General features: G+C 50.7%; 1 protein-coding gene and 1 non-coding gene across 4 annotated transcripts in view; both read left to right on the top strand.

The window, feature by feature from the left end:
• pold1 (polymerase (DNA directed), delta 1, catalytic subunit) overlaps nucleotides 1-23150 on the top strand; it is a 41401-nt gene that overhangs the window by 16986 nt on the left and 1265 nt on the right. For all 3 annotated transcript variants that reach the window (XM_042345090.1, XM_042345088.1, XM_042345089.1), the window contains exons 18-26: nucleotides 5521-5616; nucleotides 6167-6304; nucleotides 7354-7529; nucleotides 8637-8789; nucleotides 13584-13686; nucleotides 16918-17050; nucleotides 17461-17574; nucleotides 19285-19337; nucleotides 19853-19950. In XM_042345090.1, coding sequence (XP_042201024.1) covers nucleotides 5521-5616; nucleotides 6167-6304; nucleotides 7354-7529; nucleotides 8637-8789; nucleotides 13584-13686; nucleotides 16918-17050; nucleotides 17461-17574; nucleotides 19285-19337; nucleotides 19853-19950 — 1064 coding nt within the window. The remainder of the gene's footprint in view (nucleotides 1-5520; nucleotides 5617-6166; nucleotides 6305-7353; nucleotides 7530-8636; nucleotides 8790-13583; nucleotides 13687-16917; nucleotides 17051-17460; nucleotides 17575-19284; nucleotides 19338-19852; nucleotides 19951-23150) is intronic.
• On the top strand, nucleotides 18522-18603 carry trnap-cgg. Its single transcript has one exon. It is a non-coding gene; the product is annotated as a tRNA-Pro (tRNA).

The raw sequence follows: 23150 nt of genomic DNA, 5'->3' as shown, positions 1-23150 counted from the left end.
CTACATTGGAGCACTATTTTGCTGCACTGGGAGAGGGTGGGGGGGGGAGGGAGGCAGGTTTTGTGGTAAATGGATCAACTTTTTAGGGTGGGGGAGAAGGTTTACCAATATTGGAGACTTGCTGGGTGACGGATGGATTTGGGGAGGGAAGAGATCAGCTTTTCCCCCAAAGGCTAATGGAAATCTGGAATGCTCTCCCCCCAAAAGGCTGTGGATTATGGCTGGATCCATTCAAATTTTCAAGGCTGAGGTTTGTTAGGTCAGGGGATCAAAGGGATACGGGGCAAAGGCGGATGAGGTACAGATCAGCCATGATCTTATCGAATGGCGGAACAGGTTCGAGGGGCTGAATGGGCTCCTCCTGTTCCTATGTAGAGAGCGAGGAGGAAGGGCAGGGGTTGGTTATGTATGCAATAATCCTTCCATTTGGTATAGCGCCTGACCACTGCTTCACTGAATACACTGTCAAGTGGATTGACTGTATATTTTTGTGGGCGAGACTGTATTTGAAGGCAAAACGTGCACAGCAACGTCCCGCAAAAAGCCATGAAGTGAGCGGCCAATTTTTATCTCTGGGGCATTTTTTGGCCAGGACACGATGAGAGAGAAAGTACCTTCTCTTTTCAAGTCATGCCATGGGATCTTTAAGGTCCACCTAGACAGATAAACGGGGCCTTGGTTTAACACCTCATCCGAAGATAGGCACTTCTTAGCGTAGATCCTGTGAATCCTTCGATAGTGTATCCCGTGAAGCGCTTTGAAACGTCTCGAAGACATGATAAGGCGCTGTATCAAATGTAAAGGCTATTAATATTCACACTAGTTAGCTTACAAGTGACACGATTTCACAAATACATGGCTGAAATAAAGGGGGCAGATTAGAAAATGTTTCTTTGCACAGAAGGTGCGTGCCTGGAATTCTCTGTCGCAAATCATTGTTGAAGCAGAGTCCTTAAGTCCTTTTTTTTCTCTCTCTCTCTCTCTGGTCAGCCTCCGAGGAAACCAATTGTACGAGACTGCGGGTACTCTATCTGGTATGCAGTCCACACGGTTTCCCTGGAGGTTAAGATGCTTTCCCCAACATTTCTCCTCTTGAAGCATCTTATTAGGACGTCCTCCCGACATGAAAGGCGCTATTCAAATGTAATCTTATTGTTGTTATATTTATTCCCTCTTTAAAAGTGTGTTGGACGAGCGAGTGAGCAGGAGAGTGGGGTTATACGCGATAGCTTGTGTATAATAATAATAATAATCCTTGCATTTGATTTGGTGTCTTATCACGTCTTCGAGGTGGCTCAGAATACACTGGAAAGTGAATCGACTGTGTATTTTATGGACGAGACTGTATTTGCGGATAAATGTGGCAGCCAATTGCACACAGCAATGTCCCAAAACAGTCATGGATTGAGTGACCGAGTTACTTTATTATTGTTCTTTTTCGAAGGAATTATTAAATTTGCCCAAAAAATATACAGTCAATTCACTTTACAGAATATACTTTGAAGTGCTTTGAAACGCAAGGATTATTATTATTATATTCAGTCGGTCCCAAAGGATTTCAGCCTGACATAATTAAGATTGCACTCTGCACAGAAGCAATCTCTGATGTTAAGAGGAGCATCTTGAGAGAGAAGACAGGAAATAGAAGAGAAGATTACTTCTCCACACAGAGAGAGTTTAGAGATTAAAAACCACCACCTCAGATGGCAGTCCACTCTCACTCTCACACTCAACTGGGAATCTCAAAAGAGTGGGGGGTGGGGGGGAGATTAGAATCTTTGTTTTTGTGTTCTCTTCACAGGAAAGTAGGTAGTGTTTGTAGGCAAACGGGTGGATACTTGGGAAGGGAGGACGTTGAGAGAGTTGGGAAATAATATTAATAATCTTCGCATTTGACCCAGCGCCTTATCACGTCTTCGAGACGTCTCAAAGCGCTTCACAGGATATACTGTAAAGTGGAGTGACTGTATTTTGTTGTGTTTGTGTGTGTGTGATTTGTGTGTTGTGTGTGTGTGGGGGGTAAGGAAACTTGTCTTAAGGTTTTGCCCTGACCCGCCTGGGAATCAAACCCAGGTCCTCTCGCTTGTGAGGCGAGCGCTCTAACCACTGAGCTACAGGACTCCTGGGAAGGGAACGTTTCACCACACGGAGAATTGGGAGCGCTATGGACCGCTACCTTGCGTGAGTGGGTAATTGTTAGGATAAGCTGATAGAATGAATGCATGCTGTTGTCATTAGGATGGGCCGATAGAATAGACTCTCGAGGGCTGCGTAGAACCAGGACCCAAGCTGGTGAGCTCCTTTGAGAAGGGAGCTTGGTGGGGGGGCGGGGGGAGGAGGAGATGTTACCCGACGGTTGAGGACTTTTTATCTCCGCCGTGTAACGGACTCAAGGGCAGGAAGAGGACAGGACAGTGCTGAGCAGGAAGGCGAGGTTCTACCACAGGAAAAGGTGCTCTCCGTGTGTTTCCTGGTCACTGTGGCTCGGAACATAGCAACTACACAGCAGCCACAATACAGTCACTGCAGGGCACACACACGCACACCAACCAGCTCCCTGCCCCCCCCCCCCCCCACCATTCACCCCCCCACCCCCTCCGCCTGCTAGCCAGGCCCTTTTACAACACAACCCACGATCTCCGCTCTCCGGAGTTGTGTAACTCTTTTTTTTTCCTATCCTCTTCTCTCGTAACCTGTTTGAAAGCAGCAAGCGTTCTTTCCCAATGCCCCACGCTTGCGCGGTTGCGGTCGGGATGCCAAAAGCAGCAGGGCTCAGCCTTGCCAGGGTGGGGCTCAGTCGCCGGTAACATCTGTCCGTTCAGCTGCAGCCATGGTTTTTAAATAGAAAAATGCATCTAGCCTCTCTCTCTCTCTCACACACACTCTCTCTCCTCGTTTGTCTGCACAAATCGATAGAGGCTTTCTGCTGAGTTTTGAATACAGCACAGAGTGGAATGGAGGTCATTCAGCCCATCGAGTCTCTGTTGGCTCGGTATACGTGGAGTCCTCTAGCGTAGTGGCTAACGCATTCGCCTTGCAAGCGAGAGAAGCCGGGTTTGATTCCCAGACAGGGCGAAAACTCCCACACACTGTTTGCCCAGTAGTAAGTAGGAACCCGGTTGTTAGTCAGTTGGTGGATCGCCTGGCTCAGTGGTAGCTCTCGTCCCTGAGTCAAAGTATTGTGGGTTCAAGCCCCACTTCGGGACTTTGAACTCACAGTCTTAAGCTGACGCTCCATTTGCAGTACTCGGAGTGCCTCCTTTGGATGAGATGTTTAATCAAGTTCCTGTCTGCCTAGTCGTGTGGATGTTCTTTTCTTCATTGCCTTTTATAAGCTTACTTTGCAAGTATCCATCTCTCTCTCCCTTGTAAGCTTCAATTTATCTCCATGGATGATCAGGAACTGGTTGGCAAGAGATAAGTCTTGGGAGAGCCAAGAATGTGCGTTGGGCTACTTGCTGGAGTCTTAACCAGAGAGTGCCGTCTGACAAGCTTTCCCCTTACTTGTCCAGCTCGGACTATCCTAACTCATAAAGCTTTGGCAGGAATCCTGTAGCTCAGTGGTTAGAGCGCTCGCCTCGCAAGCAAGAGGTCCCAGGTTTGATTCCCGGCCAGGACAAGACGAAACCTTAGCCAAGTTTCCTTACTCCCGACATACACACACACCCTCTGTTTACTGAGTAGTAAATGGGCGCATCGCTTTCTGGGAGTAATAATCCCTTATGAGGCAAAAGCGGGTAATTAATGTTGAGTTACAGATCAATTATGATCTTATAGAGTGGCGCTGAATAGCCTCCTCCTGTTCCTAGGTTCATTCAAAAAAAGATAAATAATTTGGTCACTCAATCCACAACTGTTTGTGGGGACGCTGCTGTGCGAAATTGGCTGCCGCTTTCACCCACAAAGTGTACAGTCAATTCACTTTGCAGTGTATCCTGTGAAGCCCTTTGAGACGTCTCAATGATGTCATTCAGTGCAATATCAACTACAAGGATTATAACTATTATTTTAACGGGCTGCGTGGGAAGGGTCTCTGCCCCCGGTGACTAGTCTACCCCTCTAAGTCCTGCCGATGAGCCAGACTGGCTGTGCGGTCAGAAGTGCCTTACACCCTTCCTGTCTGTCTTCAAAAAACCTTCCTTTTTGATGTGCTATTTTTTTCGCCTCCCCTTTCTAGTACCGTCTTAGCTCGGTTCGTTCGCCTTCCTTCCACGAAAGGTGCTTCGACAGTGTCAGTCACAGTGTAGACAAGTGGGTGTTAACAGTGGGGCGAGCATTCAGTCATTTGTTTCGGAAGGGGGTGGGGGAGAGGGAGAGCGTAATGACATTTTTTTACCCTTTGCCCAACCATGTGACTGGCATTTGAAGAAGTTCATATTGAGTCATGTTCGAAGAAAAAAGGGAGCTTGCTAAAAGCAAAACTGGTCAAAAAACCCAAAGCAGCAAATACAGCTTTCACAGAAATGTCTTTATGCTGCGTGGGCTTACGCTGGGCTTTGCCAGGTTTCCTGAGCTCCTCAATTCCATACGAGGTCAGCCGCAGCAACAAGAACAACTTGCACTTATACAGCACCCTTCGCGTGGGGTAGCGTCCCGGAGAGCTTGACAGTGGCGGAGTCTGACCCCGAGCCAGGCGGAGAGGGAGGGAGGGAGCGGGGAGATGACCTGAGCAAAAAGGTGGGATTTGAAAGGAGGGAAGGATTTGAAAGGTGGGAGGAAGGGAGGAAGGGGGCAAGGCGGAGGGATTGAGGGAGAGCGATCCAGAGCTTTGGGGCGTAGTGTAAGTCTTGGGACGTAAGGGACAAGCAGGAAGCCCGAGCCAGCCGAGCGGAGGCAGTGGGTGGTGGAGTAGGGCCGGTAAGCAAATCGGACTGTAGGGAGGTGCCAGGGCATGAAGGGATTTGAAACCGAATGAGAGGATCTTGAAGTTGATCTGTTCAGTAATTGGGAGCCAGTGGAGCCTGGCGAGGACTGGTTTAATGGAGGCAGGAGTTTACGGGGTGTGATAGGGAGCCAGTGGAGCCTGGCGAGGACTGGTATGATGGGGGATCAGCAGTATTGCTCGCACACATAACTACCTACACCTGTGTGACGCAATTCATGTTGGGTAGGGTTTCGAAGCACTGCACAGAGGTGGGGTTAGGCAATGAGGAAGGGGAGGTAGGGAGCTCCAGAGATTAGGGGGCGTAGTGACTGAATAGGTACTGCCGTCCTTCAGATGAGACGTCAAACCGAGGTCCAGTCTGTGCGCTGTTCAGGTGGATGTTAAAGATCACACGCAGCGCTACACGAAGAGAAGGGAGTTTTTCTCTCTCTCTCGGTATCCTGGCCAACAATCCTCCCAAATAAAAATACACAGTCACTACGCTTTGCTGTATATCCTGTGAAGCGCTTTGAGACGTCTCGAAGACGTGATAAGGCGCTGTGTCAAACGCGAGGATTATTATTATATTATAGTAATTTGTCCGTTTTTTTTAAACAAAAAGACTAAGAAACGAACCGGTTTTGTCTTCTCTACAGAGCGTGACCGGGTTTGGTCGGCAAATGATCGAGAAAACCAAACAACTGGTGGAGTCTCGGTACACCATCAGTAACGGCTACAAAGCAGACGCCAAGGTATAGCACACGGTGCTCAGTCCTCGGCCAGGTTACTCGTGGGACCTCAAGAGGAGGGTCTTGATACGGGCTTTGAAGGGGGTGGGGGGTGGTGGCAAGGGAGGGGGTTGTGGGGAGGTGGTGGTGAGGTGGAAGGACTTGTGGGATGGAGTTCCGAAGGCTGGGGGCAGAGAGGCTGAAGGCCCGACTGCCGATGGTGGGGCGGGCCGGGTGGGGGATGTGGAGCAGACAGTATGGAGGTAGCAGGTCACAGAGATGGGCAGGAGGAGCAAGAACGCGGAGGGTCTTGAAGGCGAGGGCGAGGATTTTGAACTCGATCCTCTGAGGGATGGGGAGCCGGTGGAGCCGGGCGAGGTTGGGGACAATAGGATCACGGAGCCTGGTGCTGGAGAGGACACGAGCTGCAGAGTTCTCGATGATCTGTAGCTTGTGGAGGGAAGAGCTGGGAAGGCCGACCAGCAGCGAGTTGCCTTCACTCGGCCTGTAAATAACCGTGAAGCGCTTTGAGCCACTGTGACACGATGAGTCCTTTCATCCCGCTTGGTTCCAGGTTATTTACGGCGACACAGACTCGGTGATGTGTAAACTGGGGACGCAGACAGTGGCGGAGAGCATGTCTCTGGGACGTGAGGTGGCTGAATGGGTCTCCAGCCATTTCACAGCTCCCATCAAACTGGAGTTTGAGAAGGTGAGAACCTTAGAAATTACTGTTCCTATCGGTCTACTATAACCCCATTCCCCTATTCTCTCTCTGTGTCTGTACTGGTGCTTTATCCCTGTTATATTTTAACCTCTTAAAGTATCTTAACACTTCGAATTTAAACGTTCTTCGCTATAACAAAGCATTTTCAGTTCACCTCGTCTCTTTTAAACGGTAATCGCATACAGAACTTAATAGGATTTGCCGTATGGGCTGATAACTCGCAAACAAAGTTCAATGCAGATAAATGCAAGTAGTGCACATAGGAAGCAAGCAAAGGAAACACATGTCCCCCATGGAATGGATAGAAATTGCGAAGGGGGAAGCTGAAAGAGATTGAGGGCTGTTAGTTGACTCATCGCTTGCATGTCAAAACAGCGTGAGGCTGCAATAAACAAGGCAAACAGGATGCTGTCTTGTGTTGCTAAGATCTCACAGAGCTCAGAGTCAAAGCTATACCTCGTCAGGTCCATCTTGGACTCTGTTCTGGTCACCCTGACAGAAGGGCCCTATAGATAATAATAATCCTGGCATCTGATACAGCGCCTTATTACGTCTTCGAGACGTCTTAAAGCGCTTCACAGGACACACCGTAAAGTGAATTGACTTATGTTTTGTGGGCGAAACGCGGCAGCCAATTGCACACAGCGACGTCCCTCAAACTGGTCGTGGATTAAGTGACCGTGATATTATTTTTTATTAGGGATTATTATCGCCCGCAAAGTCGATATATTCTGCGAAACGCTTCTGAGACATCTCAACGACGTGATAAGAGGCTGGATCAAATGCCAGGATTATTAGGATTTCCCAACACTTGGGGGAGAGAGGGGGAGGGAGCAGCATGTGGATTTAATCATGTTTAACTAATGACACTTAACTGCACAGACATCGTTCCCCTTATACAATCCTGGCGTTTGACACAGCGCCTCATCACGTCTTCGAGACGTCTCAAAGCGCTTCCCAGGATACACTGTAAAGTGGAGTGACTGTGTGTTTTGTGGGAGATGATAACTCTTCTGGAAACCCGTCCTCTCCAGGTGTATTTCCCCTACCTGCTGATCAACAAGAAGCGATACGCCGGGCTGTACTTCTCCTCCAACCCAGACACTCACGACAAAATGGACTGCAAGGGCATCGAGACCGTGCGCAGGGACAACTGCCCCCTGGTGGCCAACCTGATCAACACCTGCCTCCAGCAGCTGTTGATCGACAGGTGAGCTTGGGCGCCATGTGCTTTGTGTGGACTACAGGCTGGGAAAAGTAATGCCAGGGTCCTGGCTGGTGTGTCAAACACAGACCTTATATTGGATGGGGGAGTTGGGGTGGGGGGGGGGTTTGGGGGTGTCCAAACTTTTGGCCGTAAAACCTATTTTCTTCGAGACCCGCCTCAAGACCCTCCTCTTTGACCGCACCTTCGGTCACCCTCCTACCCCTACCCACTTTGCCCTCCAACCCCTCCTGATCCCAACCCCCAGCTTGGGTGCAGATCCCTAACTGTCCAGGGCCTTGGGACGTCCTTTGCCGTGAAGGGTACTGTGTTTGTTGTTGGTGCCGCTGAGGGCTGGATGCCCAATTCGAGAAACGTTCCCAGGTCACATAAGCAATATTTTTGTGTTTCCTTCCGCAGAGTAGCGTCCCTGAGAAATTTACGGGTTATGGAGGAGTAGGTGGGCCAGATGAAATGGAGGGAGCTGGTGGGGGTGGGTGGGGGGGAGAGGATGCGGATGAAACTGGCCCTCGGTCAGCCAGTCGGACAACCCTGGCTTAAAGGATCACAGGAGGCAAGCTGTTTGTCCCACTGTTGTCACGCTGTCTGCACATCAGAACCATTTGTACCAGAGAGAGCTCTCTAACGAGGAGGGTTGGTTGGTTGGACATTGCCACATTTTCCTGAGCTTAAGCCTTCAGGATGGAGAACCTGCTCAATCATGCAGTGTCTGACTGTCCAGCGCCTTGGGATGTCCTCCCGACATGAAAGGCGCTGTGCAAATGTAATTTGTTGTGGCGGTCTCGTTGCACTGACACTTGTGTTCTCTCTCTCTCTTTCCGTCTCTCTCCCTCCCCCTCGCTCTCCCCCCTCTCTTCCCCCTCTTTCTCTCTCTCTCCTCCTCTGTTTCTCTCTCTCTGTCTCCCGCTCTCTTCTCTCTTCCCCCCTCTCCTTTCCCCCCTTTCTTTCTATCCTCCCGCGGTGTCCCTCTTCCCCATCTCTCTCCCTCTGTGGCTCTCCCCCTCTCTCTCCCCCTCTCTCCCCCCCTCTCCCCCTCTCTCTCCCCTCTCTCTCTCTCTCTCTCCTCTCCCTCCTCTGGCTTGCTTCTCTCAGGGACCCGGCTGGAGCAGTGGAACACGCCAAAGATGTCATCTCAGACTTGCTGTGCAACCGGATTGACATTTCACAGCTGGTGATCACCAAAGAGCTGACTAGAGCTGCGGAGGATTACGCAGGAAAACAGGCCCACGTGGAGCTCGCTGAGAGGTATTGCCCCGAAACTCTGGAACTCTCTCCCTCAATCTCTCCGCCTTGCCCCTTCTCTCCCCTTTTTCAAGACACGCCTTAAGACTCTCCTATTCAACCGTGCTTACAGTCACCTTCTCCCCCCCCTCCCCAAGGGTCAGAGTTAGGCTCCACCATTGTTAAGCACTCTGAGACGCTATCTTGCATGGGGGGAGGGTGCTATATAAGTGCAAGTTGTTGTGGTGGTGGCTTATTTCAACTGATCCAGAATAGTAGAAACAGAGGACACAGCCTTGCGACTGGGGGGGTAAATTCAGAACAAATTATTTCTATTTCGGTGAGCGAATTGTAAACCTGTGGAACAGACTCTCTAGGGAGACGGTTGAAGCAGGACGTGTCGAGTCCTTCAAACGCAGACTCCATAAGTTTTCGCTTGGGAAATAGCATGATGGGATGTACTACATAGGCAGATAGTTCGGGACGTGTGTGTGTGTGTGTGTGTATGTATGTGACCGCCAGGAAGATGGGAGGCGAACTCGGTGGACCTTGGTCTTTTATTCGTCTAGCATTTCTTATGTTCTGATGTTATGTATTGTCCCCATTCCGCGTTAGGCTTCCTGCAGCGGAAGCCCCTACAGCCCTTTGGAAAGTCCAGCTTCCAAAGGCTTTGAGTTGATCACGAGTAGACAATGAGACTGGGAATTCCTCTGTTGAGAAACTCTTGCAGCACAGAACATAGGTCAGTGGTTAGAGCCCTCACCTCGCAAGCGAGAGGACCTGGGTTTAAATTCCGGGCAGGGCGAAACCTTAGGCAAGTTTCCTTACTCCACGTGCCTCTGTTTACCTAACAGCAAGTAAGAACCTGGTAGTTAGTCAGTTGGCAGATCGCTTTTCCGGTTGGTGATTATCCCTGATAAAAAGAAATAATAATCATTTGGTCACTCAGTCCACGACTGTTTGTGGGGACGCTGCTGCGCGCAATTGGTTGCTGCGTTTCGTCCACAAAATATAATATGCAGTCAATTCACTTTGCAGTACATTCTGTGAAGCACTTTGAGACGTTTTGGAGACGTGATAAGACACTATATCAAATGCAAGGATTATTATTAAGATTAGAGTTCCTCAGTTGAAAGTTGGGGGCACCAGCTGATTGCCCTGAAACTCTGGAACTTTCTCCCTCAATCCCTCCGCCTTGGCCCCTCTCTCAACTGTTTCAAGTCACGCCTGAAGGCCTTCCTATTCGACCGTGCTTACGGTCACCTTCCCCCCCCACACGGCTCGAAGTCAGGCTCCACCATTGTTAACCCTCTGAGACGCTGCCTGCGTGGGCGGGGGGGGGGGGTGGGGGCTATATATACGTGCAAGTTGTTGTTGTGCTGGTGGTGGTTTTATTTCTGGTCAGCTGAGTATCTAAGTTGCGAAGAAAACCCATCACCTTGCTTAAGCGTAAGCAACTGTCAAACCAGACAGTTCCAGATACGTAAGCTGCCCTCTACACATGAAAATTTCCCCATGTCTGGAATAGAATGTGCAATGTCTGCTGAGAGGGAAGCAACACTGCTTATGTAATTCCAGAAAGTTTAACAAGAGTCATTGCTGGGGTAATTGCTCTGGTACTCCATCCCACAGTCCCTCCGCCTCGCCCCCCCCCCCTCCCCTCCCCCTTCCCTCCTTCAAAACCCATCTCAACATCCTCCTCTTCGACCGCACCTTCAGTCACCCTCCTCACCCTCCATCCCCTCCTGATCCCAAGCTCAGGTCCTCCTGACGTGAAAGGCGCTATACAAACGTAATTTGTTGTTGTTGTTGTTGTATGATCCAAAAACCCTAGGGCTTGCCATTGAGAGAACTGTCTTACAAGCTTCCACCCGACCCGTTAAGACTTTGGCTGCCAGGGTTAGCAGGAGCTGAATGGGAAGAATCCTTGTCTACCACTAGCGTTTCCATTAGGAATTAATATCTGGGGATACAGTATATAGTTTGGGACACGATGTGTGCAAGCGACTGCCAGGATGGTGGAAGGCTAACTGGATGGGCCTCGGTCTTATTTTGTCTCGCAAATTCTTACGTTCTAATGTTCACGCCTGTGGTCAGATATAGCCTTGCAAAACTGCTTGGACAAGCAGCGGGAAATCTTGGCCAGACAGCGCTATCAATGGCAAACTATGCAGTTTTAGCTGGTCAGACGCCAGCAGTTACCCCCCACAACGCATACTCTGGGCTTCCCCCACCCCCCCCCAAGCCTTGGCTCTCGCCAACCTGTGCCAATACTTTGCGGGATTAGGTAAGCGGGGGGGGCGTCCCTCCAGGGGGAGGGAGAGAGAGAGAGAGAGCGCAGTCCATTCCAACGATCCATCTCTGCGATTTCCAAGCGTGAGTGGGAGGCACGGAATTCTCAGCTTGGCTTGGAGACTCTTAAGCAATGGTGACGGATTTCCGTGCGTGTCAGAACCACAAAAAAAAAGTTTTTTTTATCTAACTTGGGGTGGAAAAGAAAAGAAGAACGAAGCGGGTTTTGATGGCGGACGGCGTGCGTCTGTCTGTGCGTGTGTGTGTCTGTGTGTGTGTGCGCGCGCGGAGGATCTCGCTGTAGCTTAAAGACGGCACGACATTTTTATTGTTGTCTTGCTCCAGAAAGAAGTGGCAAAATCGTTGAGATAGTTCAGGGGCAGGAAATGCAGAAATAGCTCTCGGAGGCTGGGTCACAACAGCTGCAGCTCCACAAGCCGTTGTTGCACACACACACACACACACTCTCACACTCTCTCACACACACACACAGACACAGACGCACGCGCAGAAAAAAACAACTTGTGTTCGTCTTTTTTTTTTTAAGTTTTAATATTTCATTGGCACGTCCCTCCCCACCCCTTTCCCCGAATCGCGGGTGGAAAACTACGGGGACAAGGAGGAAGAGAAGGCCGTTCGAGTCTGTTCAGATCAGTTTATTGGATCGCGGTAGATGTTTTAATCCCATTTTATCGCCTTTGGTCCACACACCCCTACCTTGCCAAAGGTCTGTCTACCTCCCTTTCAAACACGTTCCACCATCAGGTGGCCCTGCGCCGTAAACGCAAGTTGTACGTTAGTTGATCCTGACTGAACAGCCTTCCGTGGATGTGCTTTCCCCCCCCCACCCTCTAGTTGATCAAATAATTGGTCATTCGATTCTTGGCTGTTTGCGCGACGTCGCTGCGTGGAAATAGGCTGCCACGTTTCGCCTACAAATACAGAGTCTCCGTACTTTATAGTAACTCATATCAATCTGTCCGCTTCCTCCGCTCAGCCGCTTCCTCCGCCCTGCTCCATGTCCCCCGCCCGGCCCAACCCACCGTCGTTGAGACGCCTCAACGACGTGATAAGACGCTGTATCAGATGCAAGTGCTGTTATTAACTGACGCTGGGTTCAAAACTGCCTCTCTCCGTGTGACACGATATAATACAAGACCCCAGACTCCTGAGCGCTTTCCTCGTCTAAAGCCATCGTTACGGCTGTGGTTCGGGTCGGGCCAAGAACTCAAGCTCTGCGACTGACCAGGTGATCCGCTTATCGTGATCCGTCACAGGCCCCTTCTCCGCCCTCGCCTACAGCCCTGGGCAGGTGTTCACACCGCCTTGGCTTATTATAGCACACGTCAGGCCCACACGAGGGACTGTGGACCTTGCCTTGGCCCAGTTGTGGCTTGTCTGTGAGTAGGTGGAACCGCTGTAGCGCGCAACCCGGGCTATTTTTAGGCCTCGAGTTGGTGCAGGGTTCACGCTCTAATCAGCTTTGATTGGCCGCGCATTCGGCAAAGAAAGTAACAGTAACTCCGAGTTTCCATCGAGAGGTCAAAGCAGATGTGTTCCTTGCAGGGGAAGGTGGGTGGGCAGGCGGGTGGGTGGTGGGGTGGGGGGGAAGTAAGGGAAAGGCACACACCACGAAAGCAGAGAGAGACTGAGAGATAGGGAGGAGAGAATGTGGAGTCCCTGTAGCTCAGTGGTTAGAGCCCTCGCCTCGCAAGCGAGAGGACCCGGGTGCAATTCCCGAATAGGGCGAAACTTTAGGCAAGTTTCCTTACCCCACACACGCGCACACGCGCGCCTCTGTTTACCCAGCAGCAAGTAGGAAGGAACCCGGTTGTTAGTCGATTGGCGGATCGCTTTTCTGGGGTAAGACTCCCTTCAATAAATAATAATCATTTTGTCACTCAATCCACGACTGTTTGTGGGCCACCACTGTACCCAATTGGCTGCCGTGTATCGCCCACAAAATACCCAGTCAATTCACTTTACGACATGTATCCGGTGAAGCGCTGGGAGGCGTCTCGATGACCTGATAAGGCGCTGTATCAAGCGCAAGAAATATTATTATAATTATTTATTACAACGTGAGCAAAAGGCGGAAAGGCTCATTCCTACCGTGACGCTTGCTGTCAGGCGGGTATTGCTCAATGACTGGTGTGTTGTACATTGTGGTCGTTGTCAAGTGATAGCAATGATTAGTTTGGCCTTGGAAAAACCTTCTCGGCAATTTTTAGTTGGTGTGACTGCAACTGTCAGTGACTGTTGCCTTGTTGGAACTCCCGTGCGCCTTTATAGGAACAGGAGGAGGCCATTCAGCCTTTATAGGAACAGGAGGAGGCCATTCAGCCCCTCGAGCCTGTTCTGTAAGATCATGGCTGATCTGCACGTCAACCCCAATCATCCACAGCCTTTTTTTGGGGAGTGAGAGAGTTCCAGGTTTCCACTACTCTGCGTGAAAAAAACAAAATGGCTTCTGATTTCGCTCCTGGCTCCGATTCTAAGACTGTTTTAATTTTAATTCCTCTGCAGAATGCGGAAGCGAGATGCGGGCAGTGCCCCCAACCTCGGCGACCGTGTGCCTTACGTCATCATCAAAGCGGCCAAAGGTGTGGCAGCGTACATGAAGTCCGAGGTACGAACAGGTTGCCCAATGCGCCAGCTTCCTCCTAAACCCCCTACCAACCTATCTGCTCCCTCCGCTCAGCCTGCTTCACCATTAGCGGTCGGCCCTTCAACCCTCTCTGCCCCCACCCTCTGGAACTCCTTCCCACAGTCCCTCTGCCTTCCCCCCACCCCCGCTTGCTCATTCAAAACCAGTCTCAATACCCTCCTCTTCGACCAACCGTGCCTTTGGTCAACCACTTACCCCTGCCCTCCCTGCCCTCCACCCCTCCTGATCCCAACCACCAGCTCGGGTGCGGATTCCCTGACTGTCCAGCGCCTTGAGATGTCCTCCTGACGCGTAAGGGCGTTGTGTAAATGTCATGTGTTGTTGTTACAAATGGGCTGGGGTCAGCCTGGCTCCGTTGGGAGCTCTCTCCTCAAAGTCAGAAGGTTGCAGGCTCAAGCGCTCACTCGACACTCACAATCGAGGCTGACGTTAAACACCTCGGGAGATCTCAGCGCTCCGAGACGCCCATTCGGTGTGAAAGGCGCTATATAAGTGCTTGTCGTTGTCGTTTGACACTGGCAAAAGAAACGGAGAGGAGCCGAGGAGATTTCTTTTCACCCAGAGAGTTGTTACGGTCCAGAACCCACTGCCTGAACGGATAGTGGAAGCGGATTTGATAGTAGCTTTCGATAGGGAATTGGATAGGTACTTTAAAAGAAAAACTGCAGGGCTCTGGGGTGAGAACGGGGGAGTGGGGCCGATTGGGCAGCTCTTTCAAAGAGGGCTCCTTCTGTGCTGCAAGATTCTATGTGGAGTCCTGTAGCTCAGTGGTTAGAGCACTCGCTTTGCAAGTGAGAGACCTGAGTTCAATTCCCGGCAGAGGGCGAAACCTCGGGCAAGTTTCCTTACTCCACACAGAGCCTAATAATAATCCCTCCAAAAAAGCCAAAACAATAATAAATTGGTCATTTTCAATCCACGACTGTTTGTGGGACATTGCTGTGCGCAATTGGCTGCCGCGTTCGCCCACAAATATACAGTCAATTCACTTTACAGTGTGTTCTGTGATGCGCTTTGGGACGTCCTCCCGACGTGAAGAGCGCTATATCAAATGCAAGGATTATTATTATTATATTATTTGGAAAAGAGGAGTTTCTCTCTCCTGGTGTCCTGGCCCACATTCCTCCAGGTAGATTCGGTCTCTCACCTCGTGGCTGTTTATGGGATGTTGCTGCGGGCAAAATGGCTGCTGGGTTTAGCTGCAAAAAAAAAAACAGTCGGCAGTCGATCCTTCTCTTTGAGATTTCCTCCCGATGTGAAAAGCTTTACCTTAAATACAAGAATCGTACAAGGATTGTGGAGCTATCCAATTTCCCGTTCCTTCCTCATCACTTATATTAGTCTTCCTCTTGCAATATTTAGCCAATTCCCCTTTTAAATGTTTGTATGACAAATGGCTGATTCCATGACAAACGATTGTTTTCTCGCGCGCCCTCTCACGCTCTCACACCTCACCCAATGAACTCGAATATCGACCACAGTTCTCTTATATATTTGTTTGTGAGAGGATTTCCTTATTTCTTCTTGAGCGCTCACACACTGTCACACTCATTTACACGCGCGCACACACACACTCACTCACAGAGATTTACGCACTCACACACGCACACGCTCACGCAAGGTAAGTAGTGTCAGCTTGGCTTAGTCGTGCGTTGTTTGGGTCAAAGGTTGTTGGTTAAAGGCCACTACTAATAAAGTTCACCTCAGTGACTTGGCCAGCAGTTCGAATGGCTCTGCCACTTCCCAAGGCTGTTTTGGGAGCTTAATGGCGGTAAATTGATCGCTGTGCTCATGTACAAATGCACACCAGGGGAGAAATACACGGGATGACATCTCAAAGCACTTTACCGGATTTACCGTAAAGTGTGGTGACTGCATTTTTTAGGCAAGTGCAAATAAAATGCAAATGTCCCAGAGACAGCCATGAGACCCAATTTTTATCTGGGAGGTTTTGTTGGCCAGGACACCAGGAGAAACTCCCTTCTCTTTTGTTAATTGTGTCATGGTGTGGTGTGTCTTTAACGTCCACCTGAACAGACACAGACGGTCCCTCCAGGACTGCAGTGCATTGGAGGGTCAGCCTAGACTGCATGAGCTCAAAGTCCCGACATGGGGGCTGGAACCCACAAGCGTTCTGGGGCGCTACTCTGCACGAGGGGGGCTATATAAATACAGGTTGTGGTTCTGACTACCTGCTTGTTAGAAAGACGCCAGTTGTTTAAAGGTTAATGCTGAGGGAAGGTTGCGAGAGGCTTTGCAGTGGCTGCCCGGTGTGGTACATTCCCCAGGCCTTGGGGAAGTCAAACTTTGATCACAGTTCTCTTTTTTTTTCGGTTTTGTGAAAGTATTTCCTTATTTCTTCTTGAGCGCTGTTAATTGATCACTAACTTCCTCAGCTCAGACAGAGAGCGCGAGAGAGAGAGAGACACAGAGACAAAGAGAGAGTGTTTGGTGGTTGGTTTGTTATGCGTCGTCACATCAGGTGTTGTCGTCCCACGTAATGCGCTGGGGGTTGGGGGATACCCAACTCGCCAAGCCCTAATAATGCAGCCAAACAGCTGAAAGGACCCTGTTTTCTCTGTACTGATGCCTCACCAAACAACAACAACACATGACATTTACATTCTGAGCCTTTCGAGTCGGGAGGACGTCCCAAAGCGCTGGACAGTCAGGGATTTGGATCCGAGCCGGGGGTTTGGATCAGGAGGGGGTGGGGGGCAGGGAGCGTGGGGGTAGGAGGGTGCCCGAAGGTCGAAGAGGAGGGTCTTGAGGCGGGCTTTGAAGGACGCAAGGGAGGGAGCGAGGCGGGGGGATGAAGGCCTGACCACCGATGGTGGGGGTGGGCTAGGTGTGGGACGTGGAGTAGGTCAGAGCCCGCCGAGCTGAGGGAGCGGACAGGTCGATATGGAGTTAGCAGGTCACAGATGTGGGAAGGAGGGAGCATTGCATGGTCAGAGGTGCCGACCTTCAGATGATGAGTTGAACTGAGGGCCGTTCAGCAGGATATTAAAGATTGTGTCACAAAGAGAAGGGAATTTCTTCCCAAAATCCCCCAAATGAAACTGGGCATTCACTTCACGAATGACGGCAGCAATTTGAGCGCTACGTAAATGCAATGTTGTTGTTTTAATGAAACAGAGGGTTTTGCATTGCTGAGTTTGGTGTGTTTGTGTTCCTCTCTCTCACCCACAGGATCCAATCTATGTGCTGGAGAACACCATCCCAATCGACACTCAGTATTACCTGGAGCAGCAACTTGCCAAACCCCTGCTCCGAATCTTTGAACCCATCCTGGGGGATACCAAGGCAGAGTCCGTGCTCCTGAGTGAGTGAGCAAGCGAGCGAGCTTTTCCTTCTCCGTTTTCTTTCTCCTCCTCTCTCCCTGCCTGTACCCACAACCTTCCGAGCTGAATCATGCTCAAGGAGGCCCATAGCCATAGTTGGTTAGAGCACTCGCCTCGCAAGCGAGAGGACCCGGGTTCGATTCCCGGCCAAGGGCGAAACGTTGGGCAAGTTCCCTTACTCCAGACCTCTGTTTATCAGTAGGATGTTGCTGTGCGCAATTGGCTGCCGGGTTTCGCCCACAAAATATGCAGTGGACTCACTTTGCATGGTATCCTGTGAAGCGCTTTGAGACGTCTCGAAGACTTGATAAGGCGCTGTATCAAATGCCAGGGTTATTATTACAGATTAATATTACTCGATTAATCTGACGGTGTGTGTTGCTGTTTGCAGAGGGAGATCACACTCGCTGCAAGACCGTGCTGACCGCTAAGATCGGGGGGCTGATGGCCTTCGCTAAGAAACGCAACACCTGCATAGGGTGCAAGGCCGTGCTGAATGACGACGGTGAGAGGGAGAGGGAGAGAGCCAGGGGCTTGTGCGTCTGTGCAACATAAAATCCTGGAGCAGATACAATACAATACCAAATGGTATTTACACAGCGCCTTTCACGTCAGGAGGATGTCCCAAGGCGTTGGACAGTCAGGGATTTGGACCTAAGTGGGTGGGGGGGTGTTGGGATCTGGGGGGTTGAGGAGGTGGGGTTAGGAGGGTGACCGAAGGCTCGGTCGAAGAGGATGGTTTTGAGACGCGCCTTGAAGGAGGCACGAGAGGGAGCGTGGGTTGGAGTTCCATGGGGTGGGGGCAGAGGGGGGGTGAAGCGGACAGGTTGACGTGGAGTTAGAGGGTCACAGAGGTAGGGAGGAGCGAGGCCTTGAAGGCGAGGACGAGGATTTTGAACTCTATCCTCTGGGGATGGGGAGCCAGTGGAGTCGGGCGAGATGGGGTCACGGAGCCTGGTGACAATGGGAACAGTCGTGAAACAGTCAGTCGAAGAGGAAAAAGGCAGTCGGTGGGGACATCAGGAGTTGAGGAAATAGAAGCTGAGTAAGATGGTAAAATGAGCAAGACAGACTCTCTCCCCTCCCTTCCCTTCCCTTCCCGCACACCCCCCTCTCCCGCTAAGACCCTCAAGCCTCCTAAATAGTTGGTCTGGAGTTCCCCTTGTTTGAGAATAGAAGGGCCTGCAGCCCCCAGCCTGCTCTGATCTCTCTCATTTCCCGTGGTCAGACCGTAGACCCAACCAAGTTCCTCATTTCAGCTCCTTTTCCAATTCTCAGTCAGCCTCTCCCATCAAGCAAGCACGTCACGGATCACGATGGGGATGTGGGGCGGGAGAGGATGTGGGGGGGGGTGTGGGGGTGAGGTTTCTCTGGTGTTTTTGGAAGTTTGTGCTTGGAGATGTATGGGTACCCACTTGTGCTCTTTGTTGATGCGCACTTGTGTGTCAACTTGTCCTGTGGAATCCTGTAGCTCAGTGGTTAGAGCGCTCGCCTCGGAAGCGAGAGGACCCGGGATCAATTCCCAGACGGGTCAGGGCAAAACTTTAGGCAAGTTTCCTTACTCCAAACACACACACGTGCCTCTGTTTACCTGGCAGTAAGTAGGAACCCGGTTGTTAGTCGATTAGTCCCACACAGGGACTTTAAGCTCAGTCTAGGATCACTCTTCAGTGCATTGGTGGGGGAGAGTCTCCTTGCGCTACTCTTCGGATGAGACATTGAAGCCAGGTCCTACTGTGTGTGTTGAGGATCCCACGGCACAACTGGAAAAAGAAACGGTGTCCTGGCCATCAATCCGCCAGTTAAATGTGTCGTTCACTTCATGACCGTCTGTGGAACATCGCTGTGCGCTGCGTTTGCTGCACAGTTACTGCGCTCGACAGCAATTCTGAGGGAAGTCCTTTGAGACGTTTTGACGTCAATTGTCATTCCTCTCACAACATACACTTCGCAGTGTATCCTGTGAAGCGCTTTGAGACGCCTCGAAGACATGATAAGGCGCCGTATCAAATGCAAGGACAATAATTATTATTATTAAATCGATGGGTGTGAGGGATAGTTGTCCTGGTCTGTTTCTGTGGTGCGATCAGTAGACGAGTGACAATGTATCTGGCAGCACGGGCCTATTTGGGGGTAAACGGTTGGCTGATATGCTGCGTCTGTGTGTCTTGTCTCTGGAATCTGGAAATTCTATGTTAACTTTCCTCTCTCACAGGCCCAGTCTGCAGTTACTGTAAATCTCAACAGTCCGAACTCTACCAGAAAGAGGTATGAATCCTTTGGCGGCTGGGGTGGGATGAGAGGGGGCTCCCCTACTGGTAAACATCCCTCTGTAAGAACACAGTATGTTATGAGCATAACCTAAGACGCAGGCCTTTGCATTAACGGCAGTGATAATCCAACAGTGGGAATCCCGCCTGTTACCATATGGGGGAAATTGAATGCAGCGGAGGGAGGAACATAGCCCCTCGAGCCTGTTCCACCATTCTGTCGGACCATGGCTGGGAGGGAGGAATTCTGTAGATTGCAAGAGATAAGGGAAGAGTGAGGATTGGTGAGAAATCCTGGGAGAGGGAGGAGGTGAGTGTAGTAGAGTGTTGGAGGGAGACGAGTGCAGTAGAGTCGGAGGAAGGGAAGAGCGAGGGAGGTGAGGAGTGTAGTAGAGTGTATGAGGGAGGAGTTCTGCAGTTATGAGGTGCTGCGAAGGGATAAGTTGTAGCTGAAGTCTTGCTGTCTGTCGGTGGATGGAGAAGCCGGACCCACTGTTGTCTTGTGTTCCCTAGATAGCTCACCTGAAGCTATTGGAGGAGAGGTTCTCGCGCTTGTGGACACAGTGTCAACGATGCCAGGGCAGCCTGCACGAAGATGTCCTCTGTACCAGGTAAGAACCTCCACGACCTTGCCTTGCCCTGAGTGTGTGGGAACAGAGCTTTGTGTGTGAGAAGATGGGCCTCACTTTTACAGTGATTCCCATCTGCCGGGAGCTGGTTGTAAATGGAAACCGTCGCGATGATTTATTGTCCTGTAGATAGATTGAGCGGCATTTATTGTGGATGGTGCAATACAAACCCTCTCGTTTGAAGTCCAGTAGCTCAGTGGTTAGAGTGCTCGCCTCGCAAGGGAGAGGCCTTGGGTTCAATTCCTGGGCAGGGTGAAAAGTTGGCCAAGTTTCCTTACTCCACACAGATACACACGCGGACACGCCAGCGGTAAGTAGGAACCCGGTTGTTAGTTGATTGGCGGATCTCTTCACCAGGGGTAATAATCCCTTCAGAAAAATAATAATAATTTGGTCATTCAATCCACGACGGTTTGTGGGGATGATGCTATACGCAATTGGCTGCCGCGTTTCGCCCACAGAACATAGAGTCAGTTCACTTTACGCTGTGTTCTGCGAAGCGCTTTGAGACGTCTCCTCCCTTCCTCCTACACTCTACAGGGCACCTCCATGTTGGCTGAGCATTCCATACACTCTGCTCGCCGCGGGTTGGAACCGGGCTAATTTAGGGCACAGAACAAGGCCGTTGTGTCTGGGTTGGCTCCCTTGAGATCAGTCCTCTAGTCTTCACTTCCCTTTCCCCGCACCTCCACAGCTGACTCTTTTTCAGATATCTGTCCAGTCCCCTCTTGAAGGCCAATATGGATATTGCATATCCTAACAACTACCTTCCTTCTGTGTGTGGAAAAGAATTCCTCGAACCTCGCCATTTGCTCGTTTGCTATCTTAAATTACAATGTAATCCTAATAATTTGGTTGCTTAATCCATGGCTGTTTGTGGGGGAACGCCGCTGTGTGCAGTTGGCTGCCGCGTTTCGCCCACAAAGCCTACAGCCAATTCGCTTTGCGGTATACCCTGTGAAGCGCTTTGCGACGTCTCGAAGACGCGATGAGGTGCTGTAAGGACGATTATTATTAATCACACATTATTATTATTAATCACAGTAGGGCATCGATTCAACAACAATATTGTTGTTGAATCGATGCCCTACTGACTCACGACCAGTGGAAGCAGCACAGACGGAAAGAGCTCAAATTCTGTTGGCTCAGCCTCGCACCCAGTTTATTAGACTAAGCAGGATTTACCCCTCTTCCCCCTCCCTCCCACCCCCGCCACCCCCGCGGTGGCTCCCACAGCCTTGATTGACAGGCGTAAGGAGGAAGTGAAAGAACGGGGTCTGTGACCTTGCATCACTTCCTGTTGGTCTTGTTTTGTTTTTCTTTTTTAGTCGGAGCCATTCTTGCTACTTTCACTGCTCTCCCGTCCCCGTGACTCCATCTTGTGATGGCCTGAGTGGGCACCTCCAAAGGCATATGACAGGCAGTCCTGGTGTGATGCAGTAAAATATCCCCAGTCTCATCCTATCCCCTCCCACACATGAACATGCAACACCCACACACACAGCACCTTTTCCCCCTGTGGAGTCCCTGTGGCTCAGGGGTTAGAGCACTCGCCTCGCAAGCGAGACCTGGGTTTGATCCCCGGGCAGAGGGAAACATTGTGCAAATTTCCTTACTCCACACACCCGTCTCTGTTTACCCCACGTGCGTAGGGACCGAGTTGTTAGTCGATTGGCAGATGGCTCTTGGTTACTCAATCCCCGGCTGTTTGTGGGGAACGCTGCTGTGCTCAAATTGGCTGCTGTGTTCGCACACAGATTGTCCAGACTTTGAAGTAAATTTCTGTGAAGTACTGTGAACCGTGTGATAAGGCGCTCCATCAAAACGAGAAGATTATTATTGGTCTTGTAAACAACCAGATATATCTGCTGTTAAACAAACAATATCGCGCCCCTCGGGCTGGGTAGGGTCCTGGAACGCTTGATTCAACACCCTAATGTCTTCCAATTTACAGCATCCAGCTGTTTCTCAAATGAGTCCCAGTATTCAGGCCTTGATCACTTTCGCTGGTTCACTGTTCCAGCTGCTAATTCCCCCTCTTGTGAAAAGAAATGTTCTCTGGTGTCTGCCCTAAACTTGCCCCCCCATACAGCCTGACCCTGCCTGCTCCCAGCCTTGGCACAGCGTCGCGTATCACCGAGGTCACTTTCTCCATCGGTCTCCAGAGTCTGAAAGATCCCTGGCTTCTGGGACCCCTAAAAATTGGTCACTCAACCCACGGCTGTTTGTGGGGACGCTGCTGTGCACAGTTGGCTACCGGGTTTCGCCCACGAAATACACCGTCGAATCCACTTTACAGTGCATTCTGTGAAGCGCTTTGAGATGGGCGACGGGATAAAGCCCTAAATCGAACCCGAGGGTTATTATAATTATTATTATTATTATCGGTCCACTGAGACGTGGGGGAAAGAGCCAAGCACCCAACTCTTCGAGGAGTAGTAACATCTACAACGATTTGCCTGACTCCACCGGCTCCCCATTCCCCCAGAGGATCGAGTTCAAGATTGTCGTCCTCACCTTTAAGGCCATCCATGGCCTTGTCCCCTCCTACCTCTCTGACCTGATGACTCCTTACCAACCTGCCCGCTCCCTCCGTTCATCGGGCTCCGGCTGCTCCATGTCTCCCGCCCGACCCGCCCTACCATCGGTGGCCGGGCTTTCAGCCTCTCTGCCCCCACACACTGGAACTCCATCCCACGGTCCCTTGGCCTCGCTTCCTCCCTCACCTCCTTCAAGGACGGTCTCAAGACCCTTCTCTTCGACCGTGCCTTTGGTCTCCCTCCCACCTCTCTCCCTCACCCCTACCCCACCCTCCCCCAAGCTCGGGCTCCGACACCTGACTATTCAGCGCTTTGGGAAATCCTCCCGACGTGAAAGGTGCTCTATAAATGCCATTTTGTTATTGTTGTTTTGTTTTATATTTAGAGAGCTTCGGTAATTCAAGAAATAGTCATTTATTTTCCTGCTTGGTTCTACAGTATTTTGTTTATTCATTTTCCTCTGCACCCGATCCTTCTTGTGGTCTGTCTCTATCCCTCCTCCCCTCCAACTCTCCCCCTACCCGACCCTTCCCCCCCTACCCCCACCCCCACCCCCACCAAAAGTGCCTTCAATTCCTTTTTATAAAAAAAAAGGTTCATTTCCTCTTTTTCTTGATTTCTCAAAAAAAAAGCAAAATCTAG

Source organism: Callorhinchus milii, unplaced genomic scaffold (assembly GCF_018977255.1).
Source record: "Callorhinchus milii isolate IMCB2004 unplaced genomic scaffold, IMCB_Cmil_1.0 Scaffold31, whole genome shotgun sequence".
Taxonomy (NCBI): Eukaryota; Metazoa; Chordata; class Chondrichthyes; order Chimaeriformes; family Callorhinchidae; genus Callorhinchus; species Callorhinchus milii.
The sequence above is the reverse complement of the archived record's forward strand: the minus strand, read 5'-3'. Positions and strand labels throughout refer to the sequence as shown.